The following is a 16540-nucleotide window of genomic DNA, read 5'->3' on the forward strand; positions in this document are numbered from 1 at the left end:
TTTTTTTGACCGCACAAAGGTGTGCTCCGGGTGCTCAAGTGGAGCCCCAAGGATCCCTTGACTTCGTTAGACGACAAGGTAAGATGGTCGCAAGCATCTGCAGTCGTCACTGAGATTTCGTCGTGCTACCATGTCCAATACACCGAGCTCAGCTGTCGTGTTAATAAATTTGCACATTTGTTAAGTTAAATTAAATCTTCTGTAATTTCCCTCGGGAAGTATTTTCAATTAAAATATTTAAATTGAACTCCAAGCTTACTACATGCAAGAAAAATAATTATTTTCATTTTGGAAAATTAAAAAATGTACTCAAGTGAATATTAAGTAGGTTGGATAATATTTTTATCATTTAATTGTGTCAACTATAGTGCGTAGTTTCTTATCAAAAAAATAGTCAGTAGAGTTGTGATAAAAACTTTTTGATTGTGAGGCTGCTATTGCAATGATAAAGTATCACAGGCTGTTGACGTTAGGAGAAAGATGCACGGAAATGTAACAAAAACCAGTAGCCAAGATACTAAAATTGTTCACGTTATAATCAACTATTTTTCCAGGGTAAATATTAAAGAGAAAGTTTGAAAATACGAAAAAATATCAGAGTAGAAACGAGTGCCTGTTACAAGGTCAATCATTAAAGAGAAATGAAAGATAGATTTCAAGTTGATACCCAACTTCAAATAATGATAATATTTTTTTAAAACTAAAAAAGAAAAGATCCAACAGTTATTTTGCAATATGAATGGTGAAAAATTAATAATTATCATCCAACAAAAAGTATTATTATATATATAATTAGTGATTATGCTAATGGATTGAAGTCTCCTGAAATAACTTGCTCATTAATAAACCATAAGTAAACTTTCAAAAAAATCCGTGTTTTTACTTAGTGCTGTTTAAAGTATAAATAGATGAAAAAGTTGATGGAAGGTTTTTGAAGTTTGAGGGTAAAGAAGTAAATGAATTGTAAACTTAATTAATTTGTTGAACGTTGTTTGTTCCAGAACTTCTTCTCGAAGCGGTCGTTCCGCTCGAATCCTCTGAAGAGAACGAAGAGCGTAACGAAACTTGAGCGCCAGAAGCAACGAGGAACTGGATTAAGAGGTTGTCGTTCACACGAGTCACTTTTATGTGGACAAGCTGTGACATCGATGGATCTAGCAGCAGTTACACCATTACATCCAAGTTTACTTGGTAGGCCACATTGTTTTCAAGTGACACCAAGTAATGGTCCACCAAAGTACTTCAGTTGTCGAACTGCTCATGAACGAGATCAATGGCTTCATAGGTAGGTCTCATTTATCTCATTAGAGCCAATTTATTAAATCGTTCAAAGAAATAAATTACTTCATAACTTTTTTATTAAGCTTTTCTCAGAATAAATCTTTTTTTAGCAGTTAAATTGTTATTAAATTAATTTTTTTAATTGCAAAAAAATATTTTTATTTGAATAGTTAAAATATCTGATCATTAAAATTCCATATCAATTGAAACAATGAAGCTCAACGAAACAATTAATTAAAAAATCAGTTCTCAACGTTTTTGTATAGGATATATAATTAATTCTATTGTATATTTAATTACAGCCTGAGGAAATCAGTTCAACCAGATGCAGAACAAACTCGACGAACGGACAATTCGCTCCAAATTTGGTTGCTTGAAGCCAAAGGTGTACCAACAAAAAAACGTTACTTCTGCGAAGTCTGTTTAGACAATACTTTGTATGCACGTACAACAGCCAAGTTAAAAACAGAATTATGCTTCTGGGGAGAGCACTTTGATTTCCATCATCTACCGTCTGTCAATACGATCCAAGTCAACTTATATAGAGAGGCCGACAGGAAGAAGAAAAGAGACAAGAATGTATTGATAGGTTCAGTCAGCATTCCAGTTCAGAATGTAACGTCACGTTATCTTACGGAAAAGTGGTATCCAGTTGTCAGTGACAAAGGAGTTCTGAAAGAACCGCCGGCGTTGAGAGTTAAATGTCGCTTTCAATCAGTTGACATTTTGCCTGTTCATGTTTATCAAGAGTTTCTGGAGTATCTCAAGACAGATTATGCATCGCTCTGTGAAAGATTAGAGCCAGTCATTGGTGTAAAGGCTAAAGAAGACATCGCTACAGCTTTAGTAGCCGTAATGCAACGCGAGAAAAAAGCACCACAATTTTTAGCTGATCTGGTAATGATAGATATTCATAGGATTGACGATGAAAGGTTGACTTTCCGCGGCAATTCCTTGGCTACCAAGGCTATGGAGGCGTACTTGAAGTTGACAGGAGATCGTTATCTTCAAGAAACACTTGGAGCTGTTGTGAGGGGAGCTGTGGATGGTGGAGACTGTGAAGTAGACCCACTAAAAGTTTCTTCACTCGCTGCATTACACAAACAACAGCAGAATCTCCGGGCAGCTGTTGAATTAGCATGGAGTAGGATTCTTGCAAGTCACGCACACTTTCCTCTGGAATTACGCGAATGTTTCCGCATTTTCCGCGAGCGTCTGGCGGAAATGGGTAGAGAAGATATCGCTGACAACTTAATATCAGCATCTATTTTTCTCCGATTTTTATGTCCAGCTATTCTCAGTCCATCACTCTTCAATATAACACATGAATATCCTAATGAAAAAGCTGCAAGAAATCTTACACTCGTTGCTAAAAGTCTACAAACTTTAGCCAATTTTACGAGATTCCAAGGCAAAGAGAATTTTATGGAGTTTATGAATGATATTCTTGAAAGAGAAGCACCTGCTATGAAGAAATTTCTTTTATCAATCAGTAGTCCATTACCAAAAGATGCACCAGCTAATAATTCGCTTGAATTTGATGGTTACATTGACCTGGGCAAGCAATTATCGCTACTTCATGGACTTCTTCGTGAAAGTATCTCATCATCATCATCACCACCATCAAGACTTCCTGAAATTCTTGATCGAATCTCTGCTGCTTTAGATCAACCATCGACAAATGTTATTCAAACTCATCGTTTCTCAAATCTCCAAAATAATATTTTCCGATATAATGATCCAACAATTTTGAACAGCAGTTCAAATCTCTCAGTGTCTGCTTCTTCGACTTTAAGCAATCACAGTACGTTAAATGGTACCTTGAGGGATAGCAATGAATTGCTTCAAAGTAATACTTTGGAGCACTCAAGCAATTTAACAAGATCTCCAAACGTCGTAAGAGCAGCAACGCTACCACGGAATGCTTATCTCCCTACAAATGGTAAATTACACTTACCAATACCTTCGGATGATTACCATCCGTTGGAACCTCCAGCATTTGTGTCGAGATCTCCAACACCAGTTAATCGACAGCACAGACCAACATTAATTCATCGCGCTGGCTATCGATTGACTACCAGTACAAGCCTTGCTAATGTTAATCACTGCCAAAATCATCCAACGAGCCCAACTCGCTCGGAAAGTCACAATAATCTTAAAGACGCTAACTACAATATTAATGTCAGCCAAGCAAATCAAATAAGCATTGGAACTCATCATCATACTAGACCATACACATCAAAACTGCCATCTCATGATAATCATGAAGACAATTATAATCATAATTATAATGTTTCACGGTCAAATAGTAGGAATCACTGCAAAGAAGAGAATGCTAATCAAGTTCAAAATTATAACAATGTTTCTAAGACAACTGTTAATGCTAACCCTATTGTTAATCAAGCGAATCTCACGCTATCTATTAATAATCAGTCGAATAATAATTATCATAATAATAATAATGCAAAAATAAATAATAATACGGGTACCAATGGAAACTTGGATGAGATCTCAGATTTATTAAGATATGCTGATGATGAAGTATCAGAATCCAAGTCACAAAAAGGTTCACAAATATCCATCTCGCAATTAAGCAACGTCGCTTCTTCAGGGTATCAAAGCTTTGCGGCTTACAGTCAAAGCTCGAGTCCAGTCGACCTCAGTAATAATGCTAATGCACACATAATTAATGCAGCACCACTCGCATTTGCTAATCCCGTGTATCATATGGAAACTAATCATGGTAGAAGTAACCGAAGAGACAGTAGTAGTTCTGATGAAAGGGACGGAAGTAGTAATGGTGGTGTTGAAGGTATCAAAGGCGTTGATCTTAGTCCTTCACCAACTTCACAAACGAGCTTGAGAAATAATCAGCGAAATGAACAAAACCAGTGGAGACAACTGAATGCCAATCATCGCGTTGTTGGCGAACAAAACCAAAATACTTGTTGTACAAAACTCATGAGGCGATTGTCTCTCGATTCAACGAGAGATTTGTCGGATACTAGTGAAGAAGAAAATTGCACTAATCGGCGGAATAAATCGCGGAGTCATCGAAATATTGATCAGGTTGGTTGAAAGCATTTAAAAGTTTTTTATTGCTGCTGGAAATAATTATTGAATAATTATAAAATGAAAAACTCAGTAAATGAGGAGATCATGTTAAAAATTGTTCTTAATCTCCAATGAACATTAAAAGTAATAATCAGTAAATACTATCTTTAGAGTTGATTGATGATTTATTTTTTTTAGAGTAGAATATTCCTCTTTTAAAATGAGTTAAAGTCGGCAAAAAGCTCCCAAACAAGTGGTGCTAATAAAAATGATCTCAGTTTGTAATGTCTTGTAAATTAATTCTCGTCAAAAGCATCTTTAGGCCAGATGGTCCTTGTTAAAAAAAATTCTCATAAAAAACTACTTGAAGCTGATTGATTCGTATAAGATATTCTACTTAAGAATTATATCTTAAATATACACTAATAATTATCTCAACAAGAAATTTATTATAATCAAATAAAATTAATATGATCAAACATAAAGATAAGAAATAAAAAATTCCTAATATTATTTTATTTAAAAAAATTTCAAACATCAACTTCTAAAATGATCATTTGTTTCTACTATCCAATTCTTTTACTGATTTTTCAATCTATATATTAAACTCTTTTGTTAATTCTTGTGTCAATCTTTATTAAAACAAGACTTTCTTATCTAATCTATTTAAAAATATATCAACAAATAATTAATTCTGAATAATTGTAAATAATTTTACGCACAGCTATACTAATGAGTTACTAACAATCTACTTACATTACTTCCAGTATGAGATGGAAATCGAGCGATTACAAAACAGTGTGGACCGATTACGAGCACGATTAGGCGCTACTGAAGACACTGACGTCGATGGTATTACTCCTGACACTAAAATGAAGAATATAATCTCCAGGTATTTTTTTTTCTCTGAATTGATCCCTATTTGTTAATGTTTTATTTATTCTATTTTTTCAAAAAATTTCAATGTTCAATTTAACTAATATTTTATTAAATTTTTTATTAACCTTTTCTCTATTTAATCCTTGAATTAATTAATTAATTGAATCATTTAACTATCATTATCATTATTTTTATTACTGAAATCATTATTATATTTAGTTGGTTCTAGAAGAGAGTTTAAAAAAGGTTCTATTATCTGATCAGATTAGTTTATTATCAATACCAATATGCAAATTAAATGTGTCTTTTAACTTATTATGTGTTCCTATGCATTCTATCCGCTGCATTTGGTATCTGGCTTGATCTGGATCTTGGTGTAAGAGTCAATCATATTAATAAGCTTTTCCCAATTTTTTTCAATATTTTTTCATACACATTTATAGTCTATAATAATTTTTATCTTCACGTATAAGCTTGAATTTATAAAAGTAAAGTAATCAAAACTTTCTACAAGACATAAGACACAATATTTTCTACGATTACTCGCAAAAATAAATATTATTTCTCCTTCAGAACATGATTATATCACTTAGAACAACAATGGAACATACAATGTAAATATTTACCACACGTATCTGCACGATTATTATCATTTTCGATTGCTTCATTTATTACATACACCAGATTCAAGTATTGATAGCAACTATGATTACTTAAACAATAATTTTAAGTTGAACAGAGCTGCTAAGTTGATGAAATAGACCTAGAAATCTAGATAAAACCAATTGAATTGATCATCAAATTAAATGAAAAAATTTTTAACAGATTTTTTTGTTTGGCAGATTGATCTCTGTGGAGGAGGAACTTCGACGCGAACAGCAGAAAATGTCCGCAGCATTGTCGTACAAGCAGCGCGTGATCGACGCTCAAGAGCAACAAATAGCTGCTCTGGATGCAGCAAATACCCGACTGATGTCATCAAACACAAGACTATTGTCCGCATTGAGCACTCTTAAGCAACGATACAATCTTAAAGCACAGTCAAACAGCAGTGAAGCCACAGCTTTACTCCAAAATATAACTGATATCAACGAGCTTAAGAGTTCATCTTGTTAAAATGATTTATAAAAGCGACCATTCAACAATCACAGAATTCAGTACTATCTTTTAAACAGTCACTAAATTAATATATACAAAGTATAATCATTTCAAAGAAATATTAAGAGAGAAAAATTAAAGATGATCGGTTTTTAATGTTTATAAAATTATTTATAATTGATATTTAATTGTTTAATGGATCTATCAGTCTGTCACTCTGCTTTTTAGGTTTCTTATAAACCTAGATGATGTGTTTAATAAGTGTGAAATATAGAGGCTAATTAGAAAGTAGTTTATATATTATATATTCACTAAGTAAATTATTAATTGCATAATTATTATTGTCAAATTACCGTCAATTAGTCTAGGACGGTTCATTTGTACGGGAAATTAGATTTTGTATTATATATCGCACGAGACTATCGACAAAGATTCATCATTAGAATTAAGGAGTAGTGATTTGATGTACTACTTGACCAACTAAATTGACTTAAAAAACAACTATCTTTTTACTTTTCTGTTTATTTATTTTTTAATGTTTTTTTTTCATGGATATATTTATTTTCTATTGATTATGAATTGTAATGTTATTTTCTTTTTTTTTGTTTATTATAAATTGAACAGAAAGTTAAGTAAATTGTGAAAATCGTCTCATGAATGATCTAATTAATTGCAAACAAAAATTAAATGAGACAATAAAATATTCAAAAATTTATTTACAAAAAAAATTCTTAAAAAGCGACAAAATGTAATAAATTTTATAAAAAAAAAGCTAAAACTTTACAACACATCATGATATTTATTTAGCAATTACTACCAAAGATATTGATTTTACATTGTATAAATAACAACTGAAATCATGTAAGATATTTTTTTTACTCACAACATTTTGAGATTTGTTAATAATAATTTACAAAAAAAGATATGAATAATTATGATTAAATAATTCATCATTATCATAACTAAAAATGTTTCAATTTTGTTCATAATTGAGAAAAATGACTTTTTGTTAATAATGAATCAATTATCTGATAATAGTCATTTATTACAAAAGAATTGTAGTTTTATTTACTGCATTTGGTATTCTACAAAACATTTATTGCAGTTGAAACAAATATGAGTGCATGAGAAAAATGTGTGAATGTATTGTTTGAATGAAAGTATGCGAAATTTATAAAAAGTTAATTAGACAGTTGAAAGTAAGATATAATGCAAAAACACTGGAGAAAATCACCGAGCGACTATTTAGGAAATTAAATGTAATTCTATGAAAAAGTATTATTGCTCCAATTTGTATAGAAATCACATGTTTAGTGTATTGATATTTAAGCCGTTTATAATTGTAGCTATTATTAGTGTTGTATAGAAAAAATTATTTTCTTCTTTTGCATAATTTTACCCTAATTTAGCACGAAGAAGATAAAACTTCATCGTTGAGTATTCTGTCACAAAATTGCTATGTACAAGCAATCCTGTTAAAGAGTATGACAAAATGAGAATATATCTCTCTTAAATTAACACTAAAGAACTTTAAAATGTATATTGCTAAGTATTAATTTACTCAATTATTTTTTTTCATTTCAATCAATGTATTTAAACTTGAAAATTATATATGGACAAATAAATATAGTTAAACATATTTTTTATTTATTATTTTTATGGTATGCTATATTTTTAAATACCTTAATTATCAAAACTTATTATTTCTAAGCAGCAAATTGTCCAGAAAATAATTTACAGCAATAATTAGATTATTATTTATTAATTCTCAATTTAAATTCTACCGCACCGACATATTTTCAACTAGATGGCGACACTTTGGTATTCTCTTAGAAAAACTGCTGTATCATATGTAGATAAATTACCGTGCTGCAATCAATTTAACTTGGTTAAGGAACGCTACCACCAGGTGGAGTATTTTTTTTTTGCAATTGAATCAACCGTGATCCCTCGCGAATAAACCGTCGTTTTCGCGTCGTCTCCCAAGATTTTTTAAAAATATTAATTATACTCGATTAATTATCTATTTTTAAAGCGTAGTAAGAATTATTATACTTAAACTGATCATCTTAGCAATTGTAACAATGGAAAAAAGTTATGAATCATGTACACAATGTATGTCATTAGTTGAGTACATAGGAAGCAAAGGTGGAACGGTTATTTTTTCTCTATTAATATTAATATTCAAAAATGGATGTAACTCTTTTAAAAGAGGTCAATATGTATTTACTCATACATTCAATAGCATTACTCTACACAAATCCAAACAATACAAGACATGACATAAAGGGAAACAGTCTGTGGTAAGTTTGAATCAGAATTTCTCAGATATTCTCGTAATATCTGTTGTTATCAATCACTCCAACTGATGGATATATATAATTTGTTATTAATTCTCTTCAGTAATTATCACACAATCATTCTTCGATAAGATTTTTATTAAATAAAATCCGAGAGATAATAGGTTATGTAACTCGGTTATCCCAATTAATGAATTCAATTCCAATACATTTATTAATGACGCAAGGATGTAGAATTATTTCACAAACATGATATTGTATTTTATTCAACTGCATTACAACATGTTCTATTTTTTTTAGGAATCTATGTAAGTCTTTGTTGTATAAGGGCTTATGAAAAAATAAATAAATAAAAAATATGAATGTATATATTCGTGTCACGTTCGAATATATACCAAGTGACTTGAGAAAGCAGTGGTGATAAGGTAAAGCGAACAAGTGCGATAAGCCAAAATAAGATAGTGGCCGGCACAGCCGTTGACACTGTCGAGCATATCTCAAAGTCAATGTCCTATGAAGGACTTGTCAGCCAATACGTCGTATTACATTCGTAGACTAATAAAGAACAATAATATAACACAGCTTTCATCTAAAGTTTATACAACACTTAGTAGTTTAATCTTCACTTCATTACACTTATAAACTGTATCAAACTATATTATTAAGCCTTTCAAATATAACCTTAAACTTGATTGCTTTTAAACAATCAGTCTCTCGGTTCAAAAAAAAGGCGCAATAAGACAGATAAAATGTAATTTAGAGATTTTTTGATAAAAATAAGTAGGACAAATATTACAGTAAAGTCTGAGACATTTGAGCAAACTACAATATTTTAAAAATTCTCTTCAATTCATTGATAAATCGAAATCAAAATGATATTTTTTATGAAATGACTGTTTAGTCTTTTCGATAAGAAGTCTTACTTTTTGGAGACCAAATAAAAAATGAGGTAATATTCAGGTTCTTTATGAATGGAACTAATTAATTTTATTTTGCACTTAATTAAAAATGCTTTTGCGTAGACTATTTGAAATAAATGTCAATGTGTTGTGTAGTTATCAATTCTATATTTAAAATCTATTCGACAATAAATCTATAATTGTTCTTTAATGCTCTATCTATGAATAATAATTAAACTATTTATATGAGCTCAATAAATACATATGTATTATTCATGATTAGTTTATTAGTTAAATTTAGTAACAAAATAATCTATAATAATGCGGAGATTTTTAAATAATTCAACATATCGTTTGATGAACTTTGATATTCTAAAAATAATAATTAATTTAGATCAATTGTTTGGAAACTGTAAATGATAAACAAATATCATACAATCTTTGGTAAAAAGACCGCTTAATCACTTCGTAGAAATAACTGACAATGAGTAAATTCTATTTTATAAGTCTTCCAAATATAACCTTAAACTTGGAAACATTTAATTACCTTAATTTCTAGATAATTGATTATATTTCTCTACTAGAAAAACAAGAAAAAATAGAATAAAAATACTTGGATATTTTTATGAAATTCTAGAATAAGTGTTAGAATAAAAAATGAGTAACCAAATGCAGAAACATAACATAGGTCAGTGGTTTGCCTCAGTCTGGTTTGAGAACGGCAAGTATTTGCGATGGTGATCGCGACCAAAGGGAAATAGAAAGCGCGAGAGGGGTGAATAAGAAGCAAAAGAGTAGTTATGGATAGAGAAGGGGTGGATAGTATGGAATCAGGAAGAGAAGGTTGTATCGCAAGGGTACAGTGTACTAGTGAACCCGCGGTGAGTGCGAGTTATCTCCCACCCTTTGTACACCCCTCGGCTCTGCGGGTGCTGTCGTGTAGCAGGGATAACGGGACTGTGTGCGAGGGGATGAGATGTTGCTGGTGGTGGGATTATATGATACTGTAGTGGGGAGGTAATGATGTTGAAGGGTGGGAGGCAACGTCGTATTCATCTTTCTCGATACCCGTAGCAATTTTTTTCACCAAAATTCATTGTTTTTGCCATTTTTTAAAGTGATATATTTGAAAAAATTTTCAGTTATCGACCGAGAAGACTGCGGAGAGTATGGCAAGTGTTTGAGAGAGGCAACAGAAGCGAAAAACTGATGGAGAGTGCGAATAAAAAAGGACAAGGGCGATGTTTTGAAGTCTGACGTGGGGTGACGGCGTTTGGAGAGGACGCTTTGGCGGGTAGCTCTCGCGGGGTGGGGCGAACGATTGTGTAGAAGGGTGGGGCGAGGCATTGGAGGAGAACTCGACGACGGCAAGGAGAGGTCATTGACCTGAGCGGCTCGCTGCCGGCTGCTAGAACGCTAGGCTGCTGCTCTGCTCGTTCCGCGTTTGTACCTCGTGCGCGTTTCTTTACCTCATCGCGACAACTATCACAGCATTCTAGTGTTCTTTCTCACTTTCGCACCCTTTCTACTTGGTATACACTCGAGTATACAGAATAAGTGAGCTTTCCCTTTGGTTTGTAACCGAGTGAAAATCCTTCCGGACGTTGTCGTTCGATCAACACGTCCAAGGTGGTAATAGTCTATTTCGTTCTTTCTTTCTTGCTTTCTCTTTCTCACTTTTTCATTCTTCCTCTACTGGTGGAGGTGGCGAAGGTGCTCTGGATGGTTGGCAGTAGTAGTGGTGATGATGGTGGTGGTTGTGCTGGTGGTGGTTTTACTCTTAATGTGCACGGTGTAGTTTTATTACTACTTTGCTACTGCTACTGCTGCTGCTGCTGTTTCTAATGTTGCTCTCTCTCACTGATATATGTTGGTTGTGAAGCATTATATTATATATAATAGTTGTGTGTTGATGACGATGGTGGTGAACCTCAAGCAACACTCGTTCACGCGACTCGACCGTGGCCGTGTCGACCTCGTTCATGTCAGCATCAACCCGCGCCCTACTAAATCTCTGTGCGGTGTGTGAAAAAAATTCTGTTCAATCAGATAAACTTTCAATAACAGAGGAAGTTTAAGTTTCTTCAAGTCAATAAAAAATATTCTTTAAATCCCCTACTGTATAGTCTATATAACAGTAGTTCACGGTCGCCAATTATTAAAGTGAATCAAAGAGGTGATTTAAATAATTTTCTCTAATTCAACGAATAAAAATAAACAATCCCATCAGTGTTCTCCAAGTGGATTTTTGTGATATCTTGTGCTTCGCTGGTTATTATACCAATATATAAATCTTAAATACATCATCAATGACAATATAATAATAATAATAATAAAATTAACACAATGTTAATGATAATGATGATTGTGAACAATTCTAATGAGCGATTTTTAAATCACAGTTATTCTTATCTCACTGCTTAACCTTGTCTTGCGTGTCATTCGTGAAGTGATGAAATTTAAGTATAAAAATATTTTTCTCATTTATTGCAACCTTTTTCATAAATTAACATGCAAATAATTATCTGTCATATCCTAATATCTTAGATGTTTGTGATATAAATAATCCCCTAATGTTTTTTCGTGACTTTTTTTATTCTTCCACAATTAACGATTCTCTTAAAAGTGATTTGCAATCCCTAGATAAGTAAATACAAAAGCAGTAGAGATTTTGAAAAGCATAATCGACACTTTCTTGATGTAAATATATATCTATATATCTTTGTGAGAGTTATGTTCTTTAGACTATGTGGATGGCTGATCTAAAGCTAAGCCATCTACGATTCTCTGGCCCCCGGCGTTCATTTCGGTCAATGAAAAAGAGAGCCCAGGGGGGAATAGAGCGTTCTATCGTGGTCCAACATAAGCATGTTCATATACGTGTGTGAATATTACGCAGAGGCAGATTCCTCTACATAGACTAGGTATTAGATCAAGGCGGAAGCGGAAGCGTGTTCAAGTCCACTCTATTTTCCCCATTTTTTCTCTTTATCCTCTCATAATAATTCTTCCCCTGTTATTTTTTCTGCTTGTTATACTCAATTAACAAAAAAACTATCACAACTTTTTCACCTTGTCTTTGACATTTCATTTATAATTGATTTGATACCCAAACAACTTTAGTAATCTATTGTTGTTTTGATAGCAAATTAAATGGCAATGGTGATGCTTTCCCTTTCGTTATGCCGACTTTTCCATGAACGTGCAGTGCGTACGTATAGAAGACAACGCGTAAAGTAGACGAAGAAGTTGAAGGTATCTCTGGTGATGGGAGTATATAGGAGCCGGTTGCACGTGTCGTCCGAGAAAGCATGTTACCGTGGCAGCTACGAGTGACTACGGTAACGCTAACGGGAACGGGAACGGGAATGAACACGACCTAGACGGCAACCGAGAGTTGAGTTGAGAGTGAGTGCAAGCGGAATTTAAAAGTGAAAACTGCGTGACGATCTCTTTGCTTAACTTGTAGCTTTTTCTTTTTTTTTCCACTATTTCTTATATTATTATCATCATCATCATCATCATCATCATCTTCTCAATGAACTTTCATTATGAAGAGCTATTTTAGTAGAACCTTAATGATTGTTATTAATGACTTTATCAGCTAAACAGTAGTTAGATACAAATGTAATGCAAAAAAAATATAAGCTTGCATCATAATGATGGTTTGACGTTGTATTTAAACTTTCTATTCATTCTTTCATTTCCTATGAATAATATTTCTGGAATTCTCGTGAATAAAATACTAAAAGTGACATGTTTTGTTTCCAATTTTAGACACGCAGGATGACGTTTTCAACGACTAATTTCGTGAGCATCATTACTACGGTTGCGACCACGCATCGTCTGACGGCTGTCAGTCTTGTGATAATCGTTAGTGTTGTGAACTGAAATACGTGAAATAGTTAAGAGGATATAACAAATTAAAAAGTAAAGAGTAATAAAAGAAGAAGGAATAAGGAAAAAATAATATATATTTTTTCTTTTATTTATCGTTATTTATATTATATATAAATAAATATATATATATATATATATACGAGTCAGTGTGAGAATAAGATCGAGGGAAGGCTTCTTCTGAACCGCTGACATTAGCATTGATGGCAGACTATCGATCAACTAAAAATGTAAGTCATATTTTCATTGTAATACATCTAATTGTTATTGTTATTATTAGTGATAAGAAAAAAGACTTATTTATTATTGATGATGATTTTTATAAATTTATCTATTATTGATGCTAATATATAAATATAGCAATAAAATAATTAAAAAGTGTGATCAGTAACTGACATGCTGGTCGCGCGCATGCAATAGTCGTTTAGGTGGTGTGTCTACTGCGCCAAGAGTAGGAGAAATACAGAGCGAAAGACTAGCGCGCGGAGGTCACTGGCCGTACGATCGGGTGATTTCGTCATGGCTCGGATCTCCTCGGCACTAGGTCAGTGATGGAGTCACTGGCCGCCGTGAACGTCGAGGCAATGACACCGAGCAAGCAACGTTGAGTCGAGTGTGGTGGTGATTTCCCCCACGTTTTGCTCTTTTCCCCTACGCGATCTTATACCAACGTAGCTAAGACTGATGCACGCCCCCGTATCAACATTTTTTTTCAGCCTCTTCCTTACTACTTCTGCTGCTTTATCTTGGCCTTCGAAATTTTTATCTTCCTCACTTCCTCTTCGTCCTCATCTTCATTTACCCTTCCACTTCCCCTACGGCCCCTATATCCAACGTGAACTCATTTTTCTTCTTCTTTTTTTTTTTTTATCTTCCGCGATCGAAATTCTCTTCCCGGCCAATCTTCTGCCACTTCAACTTTGCAATTGATCTTCACCGGGAGATTCGATAGACGGTGAGGCATTTCAAAAAAAATAACGGTCATGGTTAATGTAATAAATTTAGACAGCGAGAATGCGGGAGTAATTTAGGTTATTCAGGGTAGACTTGGCCATTTGTGGTCACTTTGGAGATTGTATCGATAATATACAAATTGAAATTTACCTTTAAATTCCCTAAAAAAAAAAAAATTGTAAATCGAAATAATCAAGTTTTCATGTTATTTTTAATGAATCAATTACATTGATCAACTTATTTTTATTCCAAGTAAAAAAAAAATAAAATCAATTGCCAGTTCTTATTTATTCTATTTCTTATGATGAAATAAATAAAGTCTAAATTTATAAAATATAAAAATAGAATTTTGTTGGTAAATTAGATAAGTTTTTTTCTAGTTTCAAAAGATGTTTAACTTTATTTTTTTTTTTATCTTGAAATCAACAAACGATTTTCTTATATACTTCAAATGATACAAAAGATATTTCTATTTACCCGATTATGTTGATATGCATTCATTTAAACACTCTCGAAGAACTTGAAAAATAAATTTTATTCAAATACTATGAGCATACCTGATGCAATAAAAATGATCAAATAAATCTATAGAAAACATTCCAGTTATTGAACACAAATGAAAACATTCACAAATGAAATTATTTATAATAAAATGAGATATTAACCAGTGAACTTATAATTGTTTCTATTAAAATCCACTTTAATCTTCATACAGATCATTTATTATTAAAAAACATTCATAACGATACTAGCTAATTAGTCATGAGAATAATCAGAGTAACGCCTCTAATGAAAGAGCATCATTTGATTGAATACAAACAACTAATGGAAAATATTCAGTCATCACCACTTATGCTATACCAACTGATTGAGCAGTGAAAAATGCTAATTGAAAAGTGGAATAACAACAGAAGCGGTGATGTTAATAAATTAAAATAAATTAATTCATTAATAAAATCGAAAGAAGGGAAGTAGTAGAATGTAGAGAACGGAAATGAAGAAGATTCTTGAATGTTGGCTATATAAGGTAGTAGACGGTAAAGCCATTACGGGAATCACTGGATAGCGGTATCGTGAGTAAATCTATACGTGTACTCTTTTGACTTGTAGGATATAACGAACGTCCCTTGTTCATTCCTTAGAGCCTACATATATACGTCTACACATCTACACATTGATGATATAAGTGAGTTCCTTTCAACACACAGCGGTGCTTCTCCATCTTCCTCATTATCTCCATCATCATCACCTTCACCTTCATCATCTTCATTACCATTATCTGCATCTTTAGCTGCTGTTTGCTCATCATCTTTCTTCTAGGCTGTTTTTTTTTTCATCATTTTGCCTTTTTTCATTTCGCACGCGACTTTCACCTCATCGTGGCTGCCAGAGTCCAACTGAACCGTCGCGCTTTCACTTCTACTTCACTTCTGACTTCAGGCTTTTATTCATTCATTCTTTTTTGTTGTAAACTGGAGCGTACTTAAGCCTATAAGTGAACGATACTCCAATTACACTTCTTTATTCATTTTTCTTAAGGCTCTGTGAAATTTCTTTTGCATCTAAGGACTCTCCAAAGGGCTGTGTAGAGTTTTAGCTTAGGTTATTGTAGCAAGAACTATCTTTTTTCATATTTCCCCTCTGTTTATTTATTTCTTAGAAAACTTGGTACAAATTAAATATCATTTGCTAAACATCAACAAAAGCTTTCATTCTTAAATCATACCTTTCTTTTCCTCGTGTCATTATTTATCTGATATGCAAATTTTCGAAGAATGTGTCAAAGTTGGATTGAGAGGTCAGACTTACCAAAGTTGAATGTACTTTGAGAGCAAGGTAGAAAATTTAACTCAACATTTACTGTTTTCCTACAAGAACCTCTCTCTCTCTTTCTCTTTATAGACTGCCAACTATTTTATAAACTTTTTAAAATAGATTTTTTTTTCAATAAAAAGGAAAATCATTTTCTCACGAATAAACGGTTCTTGCCTCCAATAACATCCAATTGACAGAAATTAATTTTCTATAAGAACAATGTTATTCCATTTCAAAACTGATCTTTAAATTTGTCTTCCTCTTTTCAATACTCAAACAGAAAAATTCTAAAAATCTGATAATTAATTTTTTTAATAAAAAAATATCTCTGTGATTTTAATTAAAAAATATTTGTTGAAAAAA

At 32.6% G+C, this 16540-nt stretch overlaps 2 protein-coding genes across 10 annotated transcripts in view; both read left to right on the forward strand.

Annotated features, from left to right (window-relative positions):
* The window catches only part of raskol (Ras GTPase-activating protein raskol), a 60512-nt gene extending 52561 nt beyond the window's left edge, over positions 1–7951 (forward strand). For 8 of the 9 annotated variants that reach the window (XM_035095164.1, XM_035095165.1, XM_035095160.1 and 5 more), the window contains 4 exons: positions 1002–1285; positions 1584–4350; positions 5103–5227; positions 6057–7951. In XM_035095164.1, the coding sequence (XP_034951055.1) occupies positions 1002–1285; positions 1584–4350; positions 5103–5227; positions 6057–6330 (3450 nt within the window). In that variant the 3' untranslated portion in view covers positions 6331–7951. The remainder of the gene's footprint in view (positions 1–1001; positions 1286–1583; positions 4351–5102; positions 5228–6056) is intronic. The other variant, XM_035095161.1, reaches the window with a different exon arrangement.
* Positions 7952–8465: 514 nt separating this feature from the next.
* Positions 8466–16540, forward strand: part of Hr4 (Hormone receptor 4) — a 52693-nt gene continuing 44618 nt past the window's right edge. The window contains exons 1-2 of the mRNA XM_035094695.1: positions 8466–8615; positions 13289–13638. The gene's annotated coding sequence lies outside the window, so the exon portion shown is untranslated. The remainder of the gene's footprint in view (positions 8616–13288; positions 13639–16540) is intronic.

Source organism: Chelonus insularis, unplaced genomic scaffold (genome assembly GCF_013357705.1).
Source record: "Chelonus insularis isolate UGA/USDA-ARS -01 unplaced genomic scaffold, ASM1335770v1 contig_131_pilon, whole genome shotgun sequence".
Lineage (NCBI taxonomy): Eukaryota > Metazoa > Arthropoda > Insecta > Hymenoptera > Braconidae > Chelonus > Chelonus insularis.